At 38.1% G+C, this 25,797-nt stretch overlaps 1 protein-coding gene across 1 annotated transcript in view; it reads left to right on the top strand.

Annotated features, from left to right (window-relative positions):
* LOC149842348 (uncharacterized) overlaps positions 1 to 25,797 on the top strand; it is an 86,076-nt gene that overhangs the window by 16,536 nt on the left and 43,743 nt on the right. The window contains exons 2-4 of the mRNA XM_090001397.1: positions 15,056 to 15,114; positions 22,671 to 22,761; positions 23,059 to 23,113. Of these exons, the coding sequence (XP_089857523.1) occupies positions 15,056 to 15,114; positions 22,671 to 22,761; positions 23,059 to 23,113 (205 nt within the window). The remainder of the gene's footprint in view (positions 1 to 15,055; positions 15,115 to 22,670; positions 22,762 to 23,058; positions 23,114 to 25,797) is intronic.

Genomic DNA, 25,797 nt, shown 5'->3' with positions numbered 1-25,797 from the left:
AGGAAATGGAGGGCATCAAGGAGGTAGAGGCCGCAGACGTTTTGGGCAGGGAGGTCGTGGTATTTTGCCTACACCTAATATTTCTGGTGTTTTTAATACAGAGAATCAGAGAAGAGTGCCCACTTGTTTCTTATGTAACAAAAGAGGACATGTGAAAGCTGATTGTTGGTTTAATCTACAAAATAGAGGAAAGGTAAACAAAATTGAAAATAAGTCTGCTACTATTGTGGACACGAAAGCGCCATCTACAGATATGCAACAACTTTTGTTATCAGCACTGTCACAGATGACGATCAAGCAAAATGAACAAGGCGAGTGGTATGTTGATTCCGGCGCTGCCACTCATGTTACGGGTAATGTCGGTAAGATATCTCACTTATTGCCTTATTCTGAAAAAGGTAGTATAGTTACGGGAGATGGAACTTGTCACTCCATTAGTCATACTGGCAGTGCACATATCCCTATGTCAGAGTCCTCACTTCACTTGTCTAATGTTCTCTTGCTCCTAATATTAAAATGAACATTGTTTCTGTAGCTAAACTTGTTGACGATATGAATTCTTCCGTCGAATTTACTCCCTCTTCTGTTTATGTTAAGGATCTACGAACGAAGGAGACGTTCGTTAAGGGGGAGCGACAAGGAAACATGTACGTCTTCAAGGAGATTCCCTCAATGTCTTCACCTTCAGCCCCAGTCCTCCAGTTGAAGTCGTCCAAGCATTCTTCAGTGTCTTCGCCTTCAGAGTCTTTGCTTTTCCCTTCGTTGGAAGTTTTTAATTCATCTCATTGTAATAAGCCAGACATTTGGCACAGTCGTTTGGGTCATTGTAGTTGGGGCTTCGTTGAAAATCTTGTATCTGATGGTCTTCTTCCAGAGTCTAGTTTATGTTCATTTTTAGATAATAATAAATGTTTCTCATGCGAACTTTGCAAAAGTCATGTTCTTCCGTTTCATATTATTAATAAAAGGGCTTCAAAGCCATTTGAGATTATTTGTTCCGATGTTTGGGGATCCGCACCTATTCCTTCTCTTTTCGGTAGTCGTTACTATGTTATCTTTATTGATTCTTATTCCCGTTATACTTGGATATATTTCTTGAAACATAAGCATGAAGTTTTTCAAGTATTTCGGGAATTCCATTTGATGGTCAAAACAAAGTTTTCCTGTGATATTGTGCACTTATAATGTGATGGTGGGGGCGAGTATTCATCAAACGAGTTTATTGCCTTTCTTCGGGATAAAGGAATAAGTCGACAAGTTTCTTGCTCTCATACACCTCAAAAAAATAGGGTTGCAGAAAGGAAACACTGCCATATTGTCGAGAGTGCGATGAGCATGTTACATGATAGCAATGTGCCCGTCAGTCTCTGGACAGAAGTTTTTCATGCATCTGTTCATGTCATAAATCGTCTTCCTATGACACTTCTTGATCAACACTCTCCATATTATACTTTATTTGGGCAACATCCTTCTTATGATGAGTTGCGTGTTTTTTGTTGTGTATGTTATGTACATATTGATTCATCTCTGCGAAATAAGTTTCAAGACAAGGCCGTTAAGTGCAGATTCGTTGGGTATGCAGATGAATACAAAGGCTATCGATGCTATGATCCTACTACAAAACGTATTAGGACCTCTAGGAATGTTGTTTTTGATGAACAAAATTTTCAGGCAAATGACTCTGAAGCGTTGCCATCTCGAGAAGTAGAGGTATATGATCCATGGATGAGCACAAATCTTTTGGATAATACAGAAGAAACTTGTCAGGCGAATTGTACTTCCTTTGCTAATTACAGTAATTCCTACTTAGACAGTTATAGTCTAATTCCTATAAATATATCATTTTTTAGAAGAAGAGTAAAACTTATGAGCGGCTGCGGGATGAGGCATCAGATCGAGATTTTGGATTTACTGTTCCAGGGATAGTTTGAGAAACTCTGATGTTATTATTCATTGATAATGAAATGAAATACATGTTTTGGTCTTGCTCCCCACTGTAATGTTTCAGAATACTTAACCTTATAGTAGTTTTTGTTTTCGCTGTTTCAAAAAAAAAAAAATCCTCAAAATTTGTGTTAAAATTTCGGGGCGTTACAAAATATCTACGATTATCTAGAAAAGTAGGAAATAAAGATAAATTGAAAGGAACTTGAATTTATCTCATCTTTAACTCTAATTAGTCTGTCGATTTCTCCAATGTTTATAGATATGGAATCCCAATCCAATTGACCTAACTTACCTATTTTTGATAAACATAATTTAAGAAATATCCTAATCTAATAAACTACCAAATTCGAATATAGATCCCTTAACTAAATCTAATCCATTATAAAGACCCAAAACAAATATATCCAAAACAAAAAAATGGATCCAAAATAATCTAATAAGTCTGAATTAGGATTTGCTCGCTCCTGCATCATTCTCCCCAGGTTGGAGAAAGCTTGCCCTCAAGCCTGGATCCTGTTTACAATTTTTTTCAGTTGTGTTCCACTTTGTGGGTTATGGACCCACAATATGATATTGGATCTCTATATTGCTCCATAATTAGAGAGGGCCTTGCTGGGCCTGATCCAATATTCATGACAAAACCATGAATATTCTTTCCACTATCCATAGTCATATAAAATGCCTTCTAAGTGAAACGGGTCAAATAAATTTTAAGCAGATGACTGAGATAAAATCCAATTCGGGCAAGTCAAAGGTTTGTAGTATCAAACTAGAAAGAAGCAAAAGAAGAGAGAAGAAGATAGAGAGCACTCAAAATCAAAACTTCATTAGCTAAAAGAATGAAGGTTACTACAATATATTGGGGACATCCCCCCCTACTCCGCTAAAAGACAAGAATGGTTGACTCTATAACTGAGAAAAGTTTATAAGAATACCCCTTATAGATAATGATATATACATAGAAAGGGGTAGCACAACAAGACAGTAAAAACATTATTTCTCAATATTTTCCCTTAAACTTGAGATGATGCTAACAGAATCATTCCAAGTTTGGAGCGGAATGTCCTAAAATGAGATGGTGGAAGACTCTTTGTCAATACATTAGCAATTTTCTCTTTGGACCCTACATGCATTAGAGAGATAATCCTATCTCCATAAGCATTGCCTTGTGAAGTGATAATCAATCTCAATATTAAGGTTGCGAACAGATCAGATATGATTGGATATCCGATTCGAGTTCGACATATTTTTTAGGATATCGATCGTTTAGGTAAAATCTGAATGTGGACTCAGATCATATTCAGATTTGTTCAATCAGATCAATTTCAGGTTCATGTTGGATTCAAATAAGCATTTTAAGTTAGATATGAGTTGCACCAAATCAAAATCCACCCCGAATACATTTTTTACATTTAAATAGCTATTTTCTGCTACTCTTTTCTAGATCCAATATTACCCCATGTATTTTAAATCCGGATTCAATCTCACCTCTTCAGATCTAATTTGAATCCAGATTCAGATCTGGATCTAGTATTTGCATTTCACATTCAGATTCAAATTTGATAGGATCTTGTAACGACCCTAACTCATCCCCGTTGAAAAGTGATTTTTTTTAAACAATTGCGAAAACCAAAACCCAAGGATCCGAGGCCTCACAGACTTAACAACTTCCAAACCACAAGGGATCTCTATATTGAACCATCCAAACAAAATAACTAACTTTATTAATAAAAAATCAAAGTCTTAGAACCGAAGTAAATTAAAATTTAAAATCATAGAGCTATAATGTCCAAAAATAACAGCAGGTAAGTCATGCAGTTTCGTAGGCTCCCCGTGGCAATCGTCCTCATCACTGAGCTTCAGTTCCTATGAAAAACATAGAAAGTACTCGGTAAGAATCAAAGATTCTTTTTACGAATTTTTCTAAAAATTCAAATAGGCAAGAAAAAGCATAAATCAAATTCATGCAAGTATTTAGATAAAATATAATACCAACAATCTCATAATTCAATTATCATTCAAGCATTTAAAAGCAACTATCATGCAATAACAATACCTTACATGAAACAAAGTAAAAATGCATAAACTAATGTAGAATAGTAAATATGTATGATTGAAATGCACATGCATGAACAATTTATTAAGTTATTATCAGAGTTCTCTTTTGCATGCGTGACCCTATTAAATGCACACAAGTTTAGTTTCACTTTTCATTAAAACCCGCAGATACTCAAAACGGGCACAACAAATTTCCAAAGTCCAAGTGTAACGCCCCAAAATCGTGGACTTGAAACCTTTTATGAAAAAGGTTAAAAGCTTTGAAATCAATCATTTATTAGAGTTTGAAACATAAGTTCAGCCGAAGATCAGGTTTAAAATAGCAAATCCCTAGACTTTGGGCGCATTACAACACAAATGCAATCTTTCCCTTATAAACCGATTTGCAATTCAAATATATATTTTACTGAAATGAAAAGAAGAACCACGTTTTGGTAATACAATTTTAGAAATACAGAGTTCTAATAAGAAGAGATGCTTTCAAAGAAACTTTATACCACATCTATCAAAAGTGTCCCCAGGAGCGCAGCGTCAGGAAAGGGGCCTTGCCTTGAACGCATCACAATATCGTGCCATCGCAAGCTGTATAACCTGTTCACCACCTGCCCATGAAATGGGTCAGTCTCACATCAGACTAGTAGGGGTGCAACAAACAAGAAAGAACAAAGGCTGCAATAAGCAAGAAAATCGCTAGATCAAGCAAGAAAAGCAAGACTAGTAGATCTGACAAAATGTGTTGTGGAGTAAGCAAAGCTCTAGTAAAGCAAATAGCTACATACAAGAGCAGTGAAACCCATAGTACTAAACAAGCAACTATAGCAATCCCATATATTCTAAAGGTGAAGAGTAACTAACTATATCCAACAGTCAAGCAAAGCAATTGAATAAGACAAACATTCATAACAATGCTTGCCATACATACAATTACCATTAGATGGCTCAGTCCATCGGCAAGTAGCTACATTAATTGTAAGGCACAAGCTACTGCATCACAAACAATTCATAAGCTACACAGGATAAACATTTAACTAGTACGAGAAGCTAGTTATTACTAAGCAAGGAACTGTGTAAGCAGTTTAACCAACTAGAGTAACGCCTCAACAGGCATCCATAGCTCAACGAGTAGCGTACCGAACTACCGAGCTAACAAGCAAGCAATCAATTCACGTTACAAGCCGAATGACTGACTGAGCCCGCTCCTAAGGGGACGACCAGTGATCAAGAGAGTAAATCCCCAAAGGCAAACAAAAGCCCAATGAATGAACATCTGAACTTCTGCAGAAGTGGCATGAAGGATTTCCCCTAACCTCCGATGACTGAGGAAGTCAGATCTTTGCCCGAGATTGCCATTAATGTCTGTCCATCGAAGTTTTGTACCATCTATCCTGTCTCTTGATGAACCATCCCAAATGAGCACGACGGAGGGTTTTTTAACCGCCATCCCATTCTACATGCTCTGGTCTTTCGACCCAATCGAGCATCTTCCCTGTGAAGGCGCATGGTTATTATTTAGGTGAATTATACGCGCCATTGCGCGTTCGAGGCAACTACACACCTCTTATCATACTCACCGCAGTACGCAATGTACCAGTTCAAAAGTACAACCACAATGAGAGGGGTCAACTCATAGCGAGGGTAAAAACATCTCCTGTGATCTCAAACACGTGCCATTGCACGTTCGAGGTAGACATAGACTTCTCATCCTACTCATCGTAGTATGCCAAGTACCTGTTCAAAAGTACAACCACGATGAGAGAGGCATGAATCTCTTCAGAAAGAATCCATCAACAATACGCTCGCAGGAAATCCCTTAACACATCTGCATTACAGAAACCCACCGTGAACTTATTCAAGTTCCAACTTGTTATGCTCGGGTCCTTTAGACAATCGCAAGCATTCTACCTATTAGGCGAATATCAACATAACAGGATTTAGCTTAATGTGTCAATACACGTTTAGAGGTTACTACAGACCTCTCGTCCTGCTCTTCGTAGTCCAAACATATCGTACGTGACTAAGGATACAACTACAATAGGAGGTACATGGATTCCTCGTAAGAAATTCCAACAACAATACCTTCACGAATGAAGGAAGGCGCTACTATCTTGGTTGAACCAGAAAGCGTAGAAACTAGGTCTCACATCAGAGGTGATGTAACGCCGATCTAGGGATGGCGCAAGTACCTCAATAAGATTCCCGCCCTACTCGTACACAGGCTCCTAAAAAGGTTATCTGAGTCGTGTCGGATAGGCAAACTGAGGTTGCAACACACTTCTCCCAAATACATAGACTTGGGAGATCCAGCCGCTATCTCTGCTTTACAAATCTATACATCATTGAAAATAGGTTTGCACCTAAATCATCATCTTTGGAGAACCGAAGTGCATAACTGTGTGTCGTGACTCTTAAGACAAGTGAAACAATATACACTATACACTCGAAGCTGCACTCAAGGAGTGCAAGCTGACAAAGGGCAAACCCGTGCACATACTAACACAATGACAAATCAAGGGGCAAGACTCAATGAGCGAAGCTGCACCGCGAGGGTAGAACGCTAGAGCTACACACGAGGTATGAAATCATACCTCGATCATCGAAACACACAAGCAGGCAACTTACGAGGTATGAAATCCTATACTGGCTAAGCAAGTGTAAAGGACGACTCACGAGGCATGGGGTTGCACCTCGATAGATCGATAAGCGTAAGCAAGTAAAGAGGCATACGACATAGATAAAAATACATGCATGAACAAAGAATATGCACGAAGTGTGGCAGCAAGGTAAAGACGAACACATACGAAAGTAAGTGCGACAGCCAGCATCACAACTATAGAAAAGTAAAGTACGAAGAGTAAAGCAAGTAGTAAGGCCATGGCGCATAAAGCGCGGGGCAACAAAGGTAAACGCAGGAAGTAAAGTTCGAGAACGTAAAGGAAGACCAGGATTGCATCCTGGAGTAAAAAGACAGACATATACAAGTAAATGCCATGGCGCAAAGCGCGGGGCAGCAAGAAAGTAAAGTACGAAAAAGTAGATAGGACAAGGATCGCGTAACCGCGTCCTTGAGTTAAAAGACATGAAATGTAAAAACAAGAATTAAAAGCCTAGGCACATATAGCGCGGCAACAACAGAAAGGAAAGTGCAAGAAAAGTAAAGAGGACAGGGATCGCGAAACCGCGTCCTTGAGGGTAAAGACATACGTATATATATTATACGTATACATATATCCTCTTTTTGTTACCTTTCCTTATTTTAGCATTTATCCGTTCATTGTCCTTTTACGCAAGAAAATTCCCTACCTTGAGGGGTTGCGAGTCCTCGTACGCCTGCGGCGTGAGCAAACAAGAGCTCGAGCCACAGAGGGCGATCTAGATCCACCGTTCAACCTCGGAAAACCGCAGCAACGGGGGCGTCGGGGTTCTGGCGCAACCTCCAAGGAAGGGTGTGTCTGCCGAACTCAGAAAGGAGGAGCAGTGGTGGTGGCGAAGGAGGGGAGGTCACTGAGGCTCGAAGGTCGCCGACGCTCAGAGGCCGATGTCGGCTCGAAGGGGGAGATGGCTGATAGCTACGATCACCGACGACGGGGAGGTCGTCGATGTACGGAAGTCACCATGGCTCCGATCGCTGGCGTCTGCCAACTGGTTGTCGGAGATGGGGGGCAGAGAGGTGGTGGTCGGAGGCACGATCGTCGGCGGCTGCAGCACCCAGGACGAAGGCGGTGGCCGGCGGTGAGTCGTCGGCGTCGAGGTCCCTGGCGCAGCCGATAGCCAGACAGGAGAAGCGATGCATTGCCGGGGCTCGGAGGTTGCCGTCTGCGCCGGTCGCTGACTGTCGAAGGTTGCCGAGGGCTGCCGTCGATGTCTGTAGCTACCGGGACAAAGGTGGTGGCCGGCGGCGAGTCGCTGGCGTCGGTGGCCGTAGGGAGGGACGAAGACAGGCGAGGAGAGAGAAGGGGCGAGGGTTCTGCTCCTTGCCCGAGACGCCTGTGACTTTTTAAAGTCATAGGCTTCTCGATCGTTTGAGAAGCCGGGTCCGTGTCCGGGCTTGGGTCTGGGTCCGACACGACAGACCGACCCTAACACGTGTTCGACGCGTGCAGGGCACGTGTCTGACATAGTTTTTTTTTTTTAACGGGCTTTACACCAAGATAGGTTTCCAGTTGTAGCTTAACACACAATTTGTGTTTTTTTACTGGGTTCCACACTTGTTCTTTGACCGATATCAGAAATCAACACCATCTATCAGAACATTAGAAATTAACATATAATGTCGGGACATTAGGCAAATCAACATCCACTGATGCCACTTTCTTTGTATATCAATAACAACAGCTGTGCCTATAATGTAATGAAAAGAGGCGGAAGCACCAATAGAGCAAAAAGTCACTCCTTAAGAGTGACTACAAGAGCCAAGAACACAAACACCAAACGTGCACACACAAAACTCACAAATATAGGAAATGACTTAAAGTCATAAGTTGGATTTATTGAAGAAAGGAAGAGAAGGGTGTAAAAACCCATACATTTACAAGGGGGAACCTCCTCTTTATATAGAGGAGGGAAGCACTAAAGAGGACCCATAAAGGGGGCTCCCTTCTAGTCGTTGGGAGCCCCAACGGTCATAAATATGACTGTTGGGGCCCCAACGACTAGATGGGTGGGGCCCCTTTATGATTCCAAAAAGCAAAAAGACAATAAAAAAGGAAAAAGAAAAAAGGGAAAAAGAGAAAAAGGTGAAAAAGAAAAAGGTACATTTGGGAATTACCAAAATACCCCTATCGGGTTTTTGGTTTATACAAAACAGAAAAGAAAATATAATTATGTATATATACATATATACGTATATATACTTATATATATACTAATGTATATATATAAGTATATGTATATATATATATATATTTATATATACATAATTTAACATGCCCCCTCAAACTTTACGGGGAGAAGACCGAAAGTTTGCCAAGAAGAAACATGAATCGTGGAGTTGGGAGCGCCTTGGTGAAGAAGTCAGCTAGTTGATACTCTGAAGTGACATATGGCAATGTGATGGTCCCTTTGAGATATTCGTCTCGAACATAATGGCAATCCATTTCGATATGCTTGGTCCGCTCATGAAAGGTGTGATTGCTGACAATGTATATCGCACTCTTGTTATCACAACAGAGCTTGGTGGGAGTGGAAATGTTAACGCCCATGTCACTAAGAAGACTTCTGAGCCACACAATCTCCATAGTTGTCATCGCCATAGCTTGATATTCAACTTCAGTAGATGATAAGGAGACCTTCTGCTGCTTCTTGCATCTCCACGAGATGAGAGACTCACCTAAAAAAATGCAAAGACCCGTAATTGAGATCCGATCATTGGGATTTCCTCCCCAGTCAGCATCAGTAAAAGCAGTTAATTCAAGAGATGAGGAAGAGGATAAGAAGAGTCCCTTGGAGATGGTATTTTTGATATATCGCACAATTCTCATTACGGCCGCCATATGAACCGTAGTAGGAGCGTGCTGAAATTGGCTCGCTGCATGAACCGCATGAGCTATGTCTGGACGTGTGATGGATAGATAGGTGAGGGATCCAATTAATTGGCGGTAGGGGGTTGGATCTTCAAGAAGAACACCATCTTCAAGTCTTAGTTTCGCATTGATAACTTCAGGAGTCTCCATTTTCTTTTCATCAGATATTCCTGATTTGGTACAAATTTCCGCAGCTAACTTCATTTGAGATAAGATGTACCCACGCGCTGAATAAGCCACTTCAATTCCTAAAAAATATCTCAAATAACCAAGGTCAGACATATCAAAAGTATCTTTTAATATAGACTTAACATCATTTACTCCCTTTTTGTCATTCCCAGTGATGATCATATCATCAACATACAGCAGAAGCATAATAATGGAGTCACCTGTTCTTTTGACAAAAAGAGCAGTGTCAGTATAACAAGAAGAAAAACCTAAATTGATTAATACATTACTAAACCTGTCATACCAAGCTTTAGGAGCTTGCTTAAGTCCATATAAAGCCTTTTTTAATTTTAAAACTTTTTCATTTAAATTCATACCTGGAGGTGGTTCTATATAAACTTCTTCATTTAAATTACCATTCAAGAAACATTTTTAACATCAAGTTGAAAGATGGGCTACTTTTTGACAGAAGCTATAGCAATAAGGGCTCGAACACTAGTCATTCGAGCAACTGGGGCAAAAGTTTCATCATAGTCTACCCCATACTCTTGGGCATAACCTTTGGCTACCAACCTAGCCTTATATCTTTCCAATGAACCATCACTCTTAGTTTTTACTTTAAACACCCATCTACATCCAATGGGTTTCTTTCCATTGGGAGGATCAATGATTTCCCAAGTTTGTGCCTTTTTAAGGGCATTAAGTTCAAGCTCCATAGCTTCATTCCAATGATCATATTGTTTAGCATCATTGTAATGTGATGGTTCATGAAAGGAGTGAAGAGCAAGAAGACATGCTCGATAATTAGGGGAAAAAGAGTCATAAGAAACAAATCTATTTGGAATCTTAGGAATGCGATTTGATCTTCTTTGAGAGGTTTCTTCTATCGACTCATTTTGAGAAAATCTTTCAAGGGCACATGGAGGATTTCTTTCATTCCTTCTAGAGTAGACTTGTATTTGTCTTGAAGCATTTTCTTCTAAGTTTTGATCATTATTTGGATGTTCAACAAGATCTTCAAGAGGTTCATTAAGATCAATATGATCATCTATGATGTTTTCTTGAGGTAACAAGTCAAATAAAAAGGAAAAGTCAATATTTTCATTTGGTTGATGCGAAAAACCATTTTCTTCTTCGAGGAATGTGACATCTTTTGAGATATAAAGTTTATTATTAAGGATGTCAAAACATCGATATCCTTTTTGTTTTTCGCCATATCCCAAAAAAATACATTCAATAGCCCTAAGAGAAAGTTTATCATTTTTGCGAGTTAAAACAAAGCATTTACATCCAAAAATTCTTAATCTTTTATAATCGGGAGACATATTGTAAAGTTTTTCAAATGGAGAAAGATTTTTCAAAGAGGATGAAGGGATTCTATTGATGAGATATGTTGAAGTTAGAACCGCTTCGGCCCAAAAGGATTTTGGGATATTTTTTGAAATCAATAATGTTCTTGTAGTTTCTATTATGTGCCTATGCTTTCTTTCCGCAAGACCATTTTGTTGCGGAGTGTTGGGACAAGAACGTTGATGACAAATTCCATTTTCTTTTAAGTAATTTTGAAAATCATTAGACATATATTCACCTCCCGAATCGGACCTAAGAATAGATAGATTTCCCAAAAATTGATTTTTAACTATTGCATGAAATTCTTTAAAGAACGAGAAGACTTCAGATTTGCGACTTAAGAAGTATATCCACGTAAATCTAGTGAAGTCATCAATAAAGACCACATAATACGAAAAACCTCCTTTAGATAAAATTGGGGAAGGTCCCCACACATCGGAATGAACAAGTTCAAATGGCCGAGTGGCAAAATAACTTCTTTGAGGAAACAGAGTAGCTTTAGATTTCCCAAAAATGCAATCTTTACAAGTCATGTGATTGTCTTTACAAGTATTGTTCAAAAAAGGGAAAAGAGACATTTTTACAAAATTTGGATGACCAAGTCTCTCATGCCAAATTCCAATACTTTTGTCTTTGATAAGATTGCAAGATGACTTAGATGGAAGCGTCAAAAAGTCCATAAAATAGAGATCACCCCTTCTATGGCCTTGCCCAATCAGCTTCCCTGACTGGAGATCCTGCACGATGCAATCTTTAGGTGAGAAAGAGACTTGACATCCATGGTCGGTGATTTGGGAAACGGAAAAAAGATTTAAATTAATTTTTGGAACAACTCTTACTTTAGGAACAAAAAAGTTTTGAGAATTTTTGAAGTCAAGTGTTCTAATACTTTCAATTTTTAAAGACGTTCCATCGGCCGTTGAGACATAGGAGGACATAGGTTTGGAAAAAACATTGGAAAGAGAGTTTTTATGAGATGTCATATGGAAAGAAGCACCAGAGTCTAGTATCCACATACCTGGAGGTGATGAAGAGTAGGCGATGGCGGCTCCAGATGTTGAAGGAGAAGACTTGAGAAGGTGTTGGAGAACTTCGGAGATATGATTAAGAGTTTCTTTGATATCTCCTTCTTTGGTACTTTCTTCCTTCTTTGGAGAATTTTCTCCAACCGCGGCAACCTTTCCTTTAAGCTTAGGACAAACCGGTCTAATGTGTCCCGGTTCATTACAATAGTGGTATATGATTCCCTTTCTAGGCCCATTGATATTTTTGTTAAAGTGGGGAGGTCTATATGCTTTAACATTTGATCCAGGCCTATTAACGGCCAAAACCTCATCATTCCTAATGCTCAAGCCAAGTCGAGTTTCTTCTTGACATACCTCGGCAAGAGCATCTTCAATAGGTAGGGCTTTGCTTCTATGGAGAAGAGATGCCCTCACTTGTTCAAATTCCGGGTGAAGTCCATGAAGGAATTGAAAAAAGTGCTCCTTTTCAATTTGTTCCCTTCTTAGTTCAATGTCTTGTGGGGCAACCCATTTGGGCTCAAGAAGGGCAAGCTCATCCCAAAGAGGAGTTAGAGAGCTAAAATAGTCCCAGACACTCATATCCATTTGTTTGGTGGAACGAATTTTTTCTTGGCAAAAGAATTGCCGAGCAAGATCCTTTTGGGTATACATACCCTAAGATCTACATTGTTCATAAACCATGCCAAGATTTTGGCATGGTTACTTTCCCAATCCTCGATTTTGGATTGATGTTCATTAATGGCTTTGATGTGCTCATCGCCATCTAAAGCCTTTTCAACTTCATTTTCAATTTTGGTAAGAACAAGAGAGGGTTCGGGAGTAGTCCCCATAACAAAACCCCAAAGTTTCTTACCTCTTAGATGATTTTCCATAGCGGAGGCCCACATGAGATAGTTGGACCCATTTAGCTTGAAAGAGAGCTCCACTTTAGAGTCACGTTCCATCGGCACCAAATATACTTTCTTTCTTCAAAACTTTGAGAGGCACACTTTCCAAGATGACAAAAGAGAAGCCCAATCACCAACAGAGCTCTGATACAATGTAATGAAAAGAGGCGGAAGCACCAATAGAGCAAAAAGTCACTCCTTAAGAGTGACTACAAGAGCCAAGAACACAAACACCAAACGTGCACACACAAAACTCACAAATATAGGAAATGACTTAAAGTCATAAGTTGGATTTATTGAAGAAAGGAAGAGAAGGGTGTAAAAACCCATACATTTACAAGGGGGAACCTCCTCTTTATATAGAGGAGGGAAGCACTAAAGAGGACCCATAAAGGGGGCTCCCTTCTAGGCGTTGGGAGCCCCAACGGTCATAAATATGACTGTTGGGGCCCCAACGACTAGATGGGTGGGGCCCCTTTATGATTCCAAAAAGCAAAAAGACAAAATAAAAAAGGAAAAAGAAAAAAGGGAAAAAGAGAAAAAGGTGAAAAAGAAAAAGGTACATTTGGGAATTACCAAAATACCCCTATCGGGTTTTTGGTTTATACAAAACAAAAAAAGAAAATATAATTATGTATATATACATATATACATATATACGTATATATACTTATATATATATACTAATGTATATATATATATAAGTATATGTATATATATATTTATATATACATAATTTAACATATAACACCACCCCTATGCAAAGTGGTAGAAAACTCTCTAAAACCGTGTTCGAGAGGCGAACCATCATATCGGGTTCAGGGGCACAATCGTACACGGAGTTTTAGTATTCTTATGTTTTTTCGAAAACCGCCATCTAGGATTTTCACACTGTGGAAAAGACATCCAGGAAGAAAAAACATTAATTACACTGTTTATCTCTTTTATCTTTTTAACAATAATCAAATTCTTTACCAAAAGAATCATTTTGCAAAATCAATATATAAAACACAACACGAGACCTTGGCCCTTTACAATATTTAACAGTGCAATTAATTAAAAAAGCCAATAATTTTAAAATGGATTTTGCAATACATATACACAAATCTTAGAGAAACACATGCTCGTGGCCCACATGACCTATAGTGGTTCACATTTGACCACCGATGCATCTTTTGCAAAAATCCTCAGTGAGCATGTAACCACATAATTATTCAAAGATGTCCTCAATGTGCATTCATTCATACACAACAAGAATGTACATATAAAATAAATTGCATATGCATATGAACACTCACTTACAATGTGCATTTTTCTTTCATGATTTATCTCATCCAAACATGCACATGATCATGTTATTGCAACATTAAATAACTTCAGAAATTACATGTTCATGATATGTACATTTATGCCATATTAATATTCAATTTAATGAGCATACATAACCAATAAACACCGTTGCCAATTCGGGCATGCTCGGGATACAAAGCATATTTATAGAAGCGGAATCACAATCCAATAGATGTAACCTACCTATTTTTGATAAACATAAATAAAAAAACATCCTAGTCTAATAAAACTACCAAATTTGGGTGAAGATCTATTAAATAGATCTAATATCCATTACAAAGACTTCCAAAATAAAAAAAATCAGGATCCAAACTGATCCAATATGCTCGGACTATGATCCTCTCTTCTCCTGCATCAAAATCTCTCTAAGAAAAGTCCTCGTCAAAAGATTACCTTGAATCATACAAATGACTATGGAAAAAGGGTAAAATAAAATTCTTTGGAACTCTTCACTTGTTTTTGTATGATTATCCTGTCTGGTGAATTTAATTTACTATATAAGATTGTAAATAGAGTTCATTATCTTGTACTGGAAATGTTGAGTCATTATCAAGTTATCAACATATATGAACATTATATTTGTTATCATTATGTATGTTGAATATATTGTAAATAGAGTTCATTGTGGTTTGTTGGCTAAAATTCTCCCCTTTTGTTTTTTTCCAGTTTACTGGTTATTCTATTATTGCTTTGTTAATGAAGGATTGGCTTAGAGAATCAGTGGCACTTGCTTATGCTTTGTTGTTTTCAGATACTAGAGGGTCTTGTTAGATTGCCAGAGAATAGAGAATGTGCTGACTGCAAAAGCAAGTAAGTATGAAAGTTATAACATTGTTAGCTCAATTTAATAAGCGAATACGAATCATATGACCATGAATGCTTAAAAATTTCTGCCAAATAGGCCAGGGGAAATAATTGTCCAAGACTGCCTTTTCGAGGGACCAAACAGGATTGAGCTATATGTTATGGTGCATTTGTATCATTGTATGATTTCATAATACTGAATCATATGGCTCATATCACACATTTTGGATAATGGTTGTATGAATGTACCTTGGATATGCAATACAAGGGGTGTTATCATATGATCTGATATTTCTCTAGGATTATGTTGCAATGCTGTGTGGAAATCATACGTTTTAACAGATTTCTTTAGGAGTCATGATTCAGACTTCTTCCTCAAAGCAATGATCTCTAATTTCTGCATTGGAAACAGTGCTTACCGTGGTTATTTGATGTTCATTCTAGATTTTGTGCTGAACTCATAGTCTCATATTGTTTCTATTATAATATAATCTCCAGTATAAAAAAGAGAGAGAGAGAGAGAGAGAGAGAGAGAGAGAGAGAGAGAGAGAGAGAGCATGTGTGTCTGTGGGCATGGGTGTATGTGTGCGTGTGCATGCGGGTGTTCGTGCGAGCATGCATGGAGTGCGTATGCATGTGGGTGTGTGCATGTGTGCGCGCATGTTGTTAAATTATAGTATTATGTATTGCTAGTATATACATATATATACATTGTTCTCTGTTATATGTAAACTGAAATACCCATCAGGGGTCTTTTCATATATGTAATTAGGTGTCTGACCCATTAGGGGCTGATTCATAAAATATATTTTTGTTATTTTATATTTTTTCTAAGTGTAACGACCCCAACTCATACCCCTTGAAAATGCAAACTTTTTTTTTAAACAATGCGGAAATATTCCCAGAGATCCAGGGCCTTTACAGTTTCACTCCCAATTGGATAACCACACACACCACAATAGAGCTTACACTTATCATACCAAACCAAACTATTATTCATTTATTTGGAATAAAGAATGTTTAAACAATAATTGCAACAGACATATCCGAGTTATTTAAATGACATAAAAGTAAATAACGAAAAACTGAGCCACACGGTCCCTCTGTGAACCGTCCAGCAAGAATGTGACACTCGTAACTCTTTCAAAAATCAGTCGCTTCACTGATCACTTGCGGCTGCAAAAACCATAGAAGTAGGGTGTCAGAACCGAAATCCTAAGCACAAGTACTTCTAATAAAATAAGTGAGCCTAACGAATACAAATAAGATTTCATGCAATCATTTAGAGGAAAGCAATTATGACTTCATAATTTCAATTAAGCATTCATGCAACAGAGAATAATTTCTAAGCATGAAGAATCATTAAGCAATAGCATGAATCACAATTTTGATAAGCAGGACATTTAGCATGCATTAGAAATTAAACCTCATGCATTCACCATCATGTAACGATTAAGGGAACAAGTAAAATATGCATGTTCTAATGCTTAGTAGGAATATGCATGATTTATATGCAATGCATGAACACTTTATTATCTTTCCTTAAAGTTTTCCTTTTCCATATGCATGCCCTATTAAATGCATACAATTTAAGTTCTTTTTAATTACCGTTGCCCGCGAATACACCAAACGGGTAAAAAAAATCCTCGAGGTTAAGTAGGGTTCTCATGGTAACTTAGTACACAAATTTGTATTTTATTATTGGGTTCCAAACTTAGCCCTCGACCGATATCAGGAAACAACACCATCCATCGGAACATTAGAAAACAACATCCAATGTCGGGGACACCATAGAAAACAACATCCACTGGTGCCACTTTCTTGGTATACCAAAACAACAACAGCTGTGTCAAACACATCACCCTCAGGCGAAGTGATAGACTCTCTCTAAAACCGTGGCCAGGAAAAAAAACCTCAATATCGGGTTCAGGGGCAACAACAACGCACACAAAATTTTTGTATCCTCACGGTTTCCCCCAAACCGCAACTTTCAAGATTCCCACACTAAAGAAGGGACATTAAGGAGACATAAATTACACTGTTCTTTACTTTCTTTTTATCTTGTTATTAATTCATCTCTTTTACATTTGCAAATCAACATGCAAAATTAATAACATAAGTTTGCAAATCAACATGCAACTATAAGCTCTCAAATCAGCATGTGCAACTCTTCACGGTCTAGCACCCATGACAACAATATAACAACACAATTAAAACCATAATATAAATGTGATTTTTGCGATGCATTAAAACAATTAAAGAAAGAATAACCAAAGTTCAAGGCTCTCCAGGCCTGTGATGATTCATTTAGACCATCGATGTATCATACGCAAAAACTATAACAACTTGGAATCATGCTTCCAAATGCATATTTATATATGTTAATTTAACCATGTGCATGATATGTCACATTCATATGCATGTGTTCACCATTCATGTGCACGTGCCTTTACAAAATCATTCCACATACCTGCATTCACTTATGAATCATCTCAATTGGGACAAGTGAGCAACTCATGCATTTATGTACATGCGAAACACACATCAATGCATGTATGCACATGCATTTGAAACAAACTTCATATAGTATGATGCTTAAGCACGTCACATCAAGTCAAAGCATATAAACAATTTCAAATCTTGACGTCTCGAGAACCAAAATACATGCACACCACACATTCTGGAAAGTTATATGCACATTCAGAATTACAAACATGTATCATGTGTATGCCACAAAAATATTCATAAGCATGTCTTTGTTCAATTCGGATGCATACTCAAGTCAAATGCATAATTTTATTCATGAACCAGTTCCAATTAAAATATGTGAACACGCACGCCATGAGGTACGTGCCAAAATACATCAATTCCATGTATGCACATGCATATGCATGCAACCTTGCACTAATGTCTTAATCAAGCATAACATGTCGATTCTAAGCACAAGAGAAATATAATTCTTTCCTTGATTCACCTCTAGCAAAACATGCATACAAGTATATAAGCATGCGAGTGCAATAATAATAAACTTTCATGATCCATGTTTTCAATACATGCACATGTCCTACATTCACATGCGTAGAAAAAAAAACTAAATCTTTAACACATGTAAACAAATGAAGGGATAACATGAACACTTTTTATATGAGAATCGGTATATAACCATATGTAATTTGCTGAGTCAATGAACTTGAAAACAATTCTGCAAACCTAATCATCACCTAAGCATTGATCTTAATTGTGCTTAAAAAAAAATTAGTTTTATAAGTATCGATCAAGTCATTCAAACTATATCCAGCATGAACCCAATATGAGTCCGTTTTTGTATAAAAACCCCATACATAGAATTTTTATGTGTAAAGAACCGAAAACACCCATATAAAAGAAGATCTATGAATCCTCATCCATGTAATCTAGAGTGAACACATAGAATCACTCTTTAACCATGGATTTGCACTAAATATTGCATGAAAATCGAATCGGTATTCGATTTCTCACATGATTCAAAAGAAAGAACCCGTACCTCAGAATCCACGCTTGGGAAAAGCTCAGGGATGCCGATGGCGAGGAACGACTCAAGCGGGGGTCGTTGGGGTGTCTGCCGAACATAGGGAAGAGAAGGTGAGGTGACTGGTGTGCAGGTGCGTATCTGAGTGCAGGTGTGTAGGACACTTTAGTGTCCTGATATTGGCACAACCTTTCACAATAAGTGTTTATTTTCTGATGACTTGGCAAGACTGTCAACCCGGGCAGAAGCTATTCAAGAACCCATAGAGGTAATGGTGTCACAAAGATATTACTGAAAATCACATGTCTGAGTACGATTTATACTGAGAAAGCATAGGAGTCCTAACTAAAAATCACAACCAACCTTCTTCAAATTATAAGGAAAAAGCCTCTTATATCGCAACATATGTAATTAGAGTCTATAATGAGAGAGCATATGAAAAGGAAGACCCAGCCCTTTTAGCAAATCCGGAGTAACGAGGCAGGTAGAAAAATATGATGTGAATAAACAAGTATATCAGTAAATCATGAATGATCACACCAGAATCACAGGTCAGACTTTATTCAGATACCCCTTTTTCCTAAATCGGAAACCCCTTATTTATATATATCAATTAGGTTCTTGGCAGTCGGAATCCTCAAATCTGCCGATTTGGGGTTTCCGTTAGCCCTTGCAGTACCCCTATTTTTCGAAAAAAAACTGAAAACCCCCAAATCTAGATTTGGGGTTTTTCAGTAGCCTCGACCCAGGATGAAATCCGGGGCACAGGTGTAAGGGTTGGGCCACTCTAGTAATCCGAACCCCAAATCTACCGATTTGGGGTTTCAGACAACCCACACCCCACACGAGCCCCATGGTATAACCGAAAGTGAAAGTACAATGATCCTACCTTAACTGGCGAGAGGAGGAGGTGGCTGCCGCGGTTGGGAGGTCGCCGACGTCGATTGCTCCACAGTCGAGCACAGTCGAGAGGGAGAGGAAGAGGCTGACGTTGTTGGGAGGTCGTCGGCGGTCCCGCAGTTGTTCACGAGCACAAGTGGGAGACAGATGAACAGGGAGGCCGAGAGAGTAGAGAGAACGAAAGAGATGAGAGGGAGGAAGAGGGGCGAGACCCCCCTTTTAAAGAGGGCGATCCCCTCCTCTCCTTCCGAAAAGGAAGGAGATAAACTTTCCCCCGGCGGCTCCGCGCTCCTCCCCTTTGCTAGACTCGTGTTAGGGCTCCTTCAGAACTCTAACCACGAGTTTTTCTTCTTTATCGTTACACGAGTCGCGGCCTGGGTCCGCGTTCGAAACCCGCGACCCGCGACTCGGGTTCCAACCATGTGTTGGATCTGGGTCTTGCTTGAAATGCGGATCCACAGGTTGGATCCAAATGGATCCAACTGTGGATCCCTGCACTACCTTATATTTTTATATTTGTTTTTTTTTTTGTTTTTTTTTATAATGACATTATCCACTTTATGGGTCCTGGATATGAGATTTGGATCCCAGGCCCAAATCAAACCATTTACGAAAACATGTCAAATTAATAAATAATAACAAAAAATTTGCGGTTATTACACTAAGTGCTGTACTTTATAGCTGTTGGGCCAGTCCAACTAGTCGTTGGACTGGTCCCAATGACTATATTTATAGCCGTTGGGGCTGGTGCAACAACTAGTTGGACCAGCCCATTGGGTTGTCTTGTGCATATTTAAAGGCACTCCCTCTCTTGTTTTTTTTCATGCTTTGCTAAGCATTTATCCAAGTGAATAATATTTATTTTTTTGTGTTGTGCTTGCGCATAGTGGCTCTTGTGTGCACTTGTGCTTTTGTGATTGTTCTCAATTGGTTATTGTTTTGTCCCTTGGTGAACTAGTGCTTGTGCACTCTTTATTATAATTTTGTTAGTCCTTAGTGGGTTTTCTATTGTATTTCTGCTTGCTTCATTACATATGTGTGCATCTGTGTGCGGGTTAACATTTGGTGCTATTGAAGGCATGGAACTATTGAGCTGGAAATCATAGATTCAAGCTTTATCGATTCAATCTGACTACATATGTGTTCATTGAGGTTTGTTTGCTAAAAATCAAACCTTGGATCATGTTATTTTGATTTAAAAATATGATTCTTTGAGTTGTAAAATTTTAGTGCACCATGCACTGTTGATTTTTTAAAACACTTAAAAAATCTGCTTGTGTGCCACACTCAACAAACCTTGTAGATCACATCGATAAGGTCCAATCTACAAAAAGAATCTAAAAAATATGAAAAAGGTGATTTATACTCTATAGTTTCATGCCTTCAATAGCACCAAATATTAACTCTATATATAGGGTTAAAGTTTGCTAAAGTCTATTGTAAATGCATGACTTAGCAAATCCATTTTTTTTTTACTTTTTACTTTTTGTGTTTTTTGAGACATCTAACATCGTAGATGTGATCTAGTTATTTTATTTAGTGGGATCTGGCTTTTGGATTCCTGGGATCCAAACTCTGTACAGGTTTTCCAGCAGACAAAAAATCGATGGCTGTGAAATATCATGATCCAAGGGTCGATTCCCACTAAATTGGCCATGCTGAGCACATCTATGAGGATAGATTGAGTCAAAACAAGTTGCATCGTGAGATTCCAACTAGATTATAGGTACAATCAACTATAGAAAATATAAACCCATGTATATATAATATATATATAGAAAAGGTGGTAGCTGCACAACCCTTAGGTGCGCAACTACCAGTGGGATGACGCTGAGTGTCCATCGCGCGGCGCGATGGATGCTCAAGCGCGATGGACGATCAGCGTCTCAGGCGCGATGGACGCTCACAGTCAATTTCTGCAAAAGACCTTTACTGGCGCACTAAAAGTATCTGCCAGTAAAGGTCTGGAACCTTTAGCGGCACACCCGGGACCTTTACTGGCGCTTTTAGTGCATCGTTCCCATACCTTTACTGGCGCACACTTTTAGTGCGCTAGTAAAGGTACGTTGAGTGTCCATCGCGCCGTGCAATGGACGCTCAGCGTCATCCCACTGGCATTGCGCTCCTAATGATTGCGCAGCTACACATCACTCTCTCTCTCTCTCTCTATATATATATATATAAACATGCTCTCATATGTACACATATTCAATGGTCAGAGATATCACTGATATATTCCATTTATCACATATTTCTTGGTGATAAATTAACAATCAACAAAAAAACACAATAAGTTCATTTTATTTTTCTGTTATTATTTTTGTCATGATTTTTGAAAATAGTCAGTAAAGTTAGTACAAAAAACTGATGAGTGGCCTTTCGAAAATGGCATCCTGGACATTTAACCCACCTTCACTTTTTTTAAGTTTAAGCTAAAAAGTATGAGTGCCTTAGCAGGTACATGCACATGAAGGGAGGGGAGCGATGTGTTTGTGGTATAGGGAGAGGAAGGCCCCTCTCTCTTTGTTCCCATTGATATGGGGCTTTTGAAAAAAGTATGTTTTCAACCGAGATTGCAAACATGTGATTAGAGAGCAATAAAAAAGACTGTTCCTAGATAACAAAAAAATCAAAATAATTTTTATTATATAGACCCCAATGATTATCTTTATACTGTTAAATAATTTCTATATGATAATGATTAAACAAGGGCAAAAAATAAAAAAAAGGTCACAAAATAATGAAAAACCAAGAACTTGTAGTTTTTACACCTTTTTGCTTTGTTTTAATTATTTCAGTCATGTTTAAACTTGCATTTTGCTATAAAATTACATAGATCTCTTATATTTTTAGGTAACAGATTGTTTTGGTTTTCCCCATAAATACAAATTTTTCTAAAACATGAATCTTCTCAGCATTTTCTTATGGGGAAATTCCCAAAAACGATGTGACATTGATGTATATATATATACATATATATATATATTTAATTATTTATTCTAAAGTTCTTGTTCTGTTTGCTATTATGCTTTTTGCTTCCTTCATATTCATTAGTTGTTTCTTTCTTTTCTGTTTCCTGTAATTCTTGTTAATGGTTTTTACTTATTAGTTTAAATTGTAAAAAACTTCTAATATTTATTCATACTCATCTCAGAGCTCCCCGATGGGCAAGTGTGAACTTAGGAATCTTTATCTGCATTCAGTGTTCAGGAATACACCGAGGTCTTGGGGTGCATATATCAAAGGCAAGTATACTGGTATTTCTAGTCATCCAACATTTTGATTTTTTTCATGAAATATTCAACCCCAAAAAGGTAACCCTGTATTGCTCCTCTGTTGTGCATAAGAACATCTTGTGTTTATCAAAGCACAAGAGAAAGTATGATGCTCATATCTTTCAGATTGCAAAGTTATTCAATTCTAGTCTGATTGTGGAAGCCCATTCACCTAAATCATACAAACAGCTTGTATACCAGAAGTTTTCTCAAATACATATTTTCTTATGTTGGCGTCCTTGCTGATTTTTTAAGTACATGCTGCAGGTGCGCTCTGCTACACTTGACACATGGCTTCCAGAGCAGGTTGCCTTCATGCAATGTAAGTACCTGTAATTGTTGAACTCCCAAGCACATACATATTTGCATTTCCAACTGATTCTCTGTAAAAATATCTTCAAAGGGACAATACACATACAAACACTAATTCCTCACAAGAGAAGTGCACGAAATCACTCAAGGAACACTTGAACAAATATGCATAAAAGCATAAAGCAATACAAACATGCACAAAGGCATGAAATGCCACAATATATTAGAAAAGAGGAAAAGCTTGATCTCACAAGCTTGAACAAAATATAAGGGGGAAGTCCCCTATTTATACACTACAAGAGGAGCCACCTAGGGGGCTCCCAAAGGAGTCGTTGGGAGCCCCCAACGGTCACATTTGTGTCCGTTGGAGGTTCCCCAACGACTCTTTGGGGAGCCTTCCTAGGTGGCACAAACCACAGAAAGAAAAAAAGAAAAGAAAAAGGAAAAGAAAAAAAAAATAAAAGAATAAAAAGAAATACAATCATATTCCAAATGGAATATGCTTAAAATAGAAAATGATAGAAATACCCTTTTCGGATAATAAAGAGAAATATATATATATATATATTTATATAGTTATATAGAGATATGTATACATATATACATAGTATATATGTATATGTATCTCTATATATATATGAATATATATACGTACATATGACGAGATTAAGGATTACATTTTAACACCCCCCCTCAAACTTACGGTGCGATAACCGCAAGTTTGCCAAGAAGAAAATTAAATCTAGGTGAACAAAGAGCCTTAGTGAAGAAATTAGCCAGTTGGTACTCAGACGTCACATATGGAAGATCAATGACCTTCTTCAAATATTCTTCCCTGACATAGTGACAATCCATCTCTATATGCTTTGTGCGTTCATGAAAAGTATGATTCTTGGCAATATATATTGCACTTTTGTTGTCGCAGCATAACTTTGTTGGCTCTTTAATATAGACTCCCATGTCTTCGAGAAGACGCCGAATCCAAACAGTTTTCATGGTTGTAGATGCCATGGCTCGATATTCAGCTTCGATGGAGGACAAAGAGACCTTTTGTTGCTTCTTGCACCTCCAAGAAACCAACGATTTACCTAAGAAAACACAGAAACCTATGGTAGAGTGACGGTTATTCGGGTCCCCTCCCTAATCAGAATCAGTATAGGCAATTAACTTTAATTCAGAAGATGAAAACAAAAATACTCTCTTATTTGCAGTTCCCTTTAAGTATCTGATGATGCGAAAACGACACTCATGTGAACCGTTGTGGGAGCATGTTGAAATTGACTGGCAATATGAATCGCATGTGACAAATCAGGCTGAGTGATGCTAAGATACATTAGCGAGCCTACCAGTTGTCTGTAAGGAGTAGGATCAGTCAGAGGGATCCCGTCATCGATCTTCATTTTGGAGCCCACTATTTCAGGAGTTTCGTAAATTTTGTCATATGAGATTTCTGACCTGTCAATAATCTTACAAGCAAGTTTAGTTTGAGATAAAAAATAACCATGTTGGGAGTAAGCAACCTCAATTCCCAAGAAATATGTCAGAAACACTAAGTCTGACATTTCAAATTTTGAAGTCAAGACATATTTGATATCCTTGACTCTTTTGACATCATCACCTGTTATTAACATATCATCAACATATAACAGTAATATCACAATACCTGCATCAGATTTTTTGATAAATAGTGCAGTGTCTGTATAACAAGAAGAAAATCCATTTTCTAACATAACATGGTTAAATCTATCATACCAGGCTTTGGGTGCCTGTTTTAAACCTTAGAGAGCTTTTCGAATACGAAGAACTTTATCTTTAAGAATTTTCATACCTGGTGGGGCATCCATATAAACTTCTTCGTTAAGATCACCATTTAAAAAAGCATTTTCAACATCCATTTGAAAAATGTTCCATTTTTTAATAGACACAATAGTGATGAGACATCTGACTGTAACCATCCGTGCTACAGGAGCAAATGTCTCTTCATAATCAATTCCATATTCTTGACCATACCCTTTTGCGACTAAGCGAGATTTATACCTCTTCAAAGATCTATTGCTCCTAGTTTTGACTTTAAACACCCAACGACAACCTATTGTAACGGCCCAAAATTTCAAACTTTCGAACATTTCAAAAAATAGGCAAGAGACTAGAAAAAAATCTCTTTCCTTCAGAGTTTGTTTATGAAATCAGCGGAAGACTATTCTTTTGTTAAATTTAGAAAGGCAAGCTGACAACTTTGGTCACGGTAGCTAAAAGAACCAAAACTCACAATCCATGCTACTTGCAAAACACTTGGAAAAGCCACTTTCATTAAAAGAAGTTTCCAAATAGTACAAAATTTGAATATCCCAAGAAAATCCGTTACAAAACCCAAAACGTCCAGGATGCGAGCTAAGAGCAGGAAGTTTGCCAAGAAGAAAATTGAATCTCGGAGCGCAAAGCGCCTTGGTGAAGAAATCTGCCAACTGATACTCTGAGGTCACGTAGGGAAGATCTATAATTCCTTGCAAATATGCTTCTCTAATGTAGTGGCAGTCCATCTCAATATGCTTTGTACGTTCATGGAACGTGTGATTTTTTGCAATGTAGATTGCACTTTTATTATCACAATACAACTTGGTAGGTCCTTGAACCTGAATCCCCATGTCTTGCAGCAGTTGATGAATCCACACAATTTCCATGGTTGTAGAAGCT

The sequence above is a fragment of the Nuphar pumila genome, chromosome 3 (genome assembly GCF_984573655.1).
Source record: "Nuphar pumila chromosome 3, dmNupPumi1.hap1.1, whole genome shotgun sequence".
Taxonomy (NCBI): domain Eukaryota; kingdom Viridiplantae; phylum Streptophyta; class Magnoliopsida; order Nymphaeales; family Nymphaeaceae; genus Nuphar; species Nuphar pumila.
This window is presented reverse-complemented; position numbering and strand designations above follow the sequence as displayed.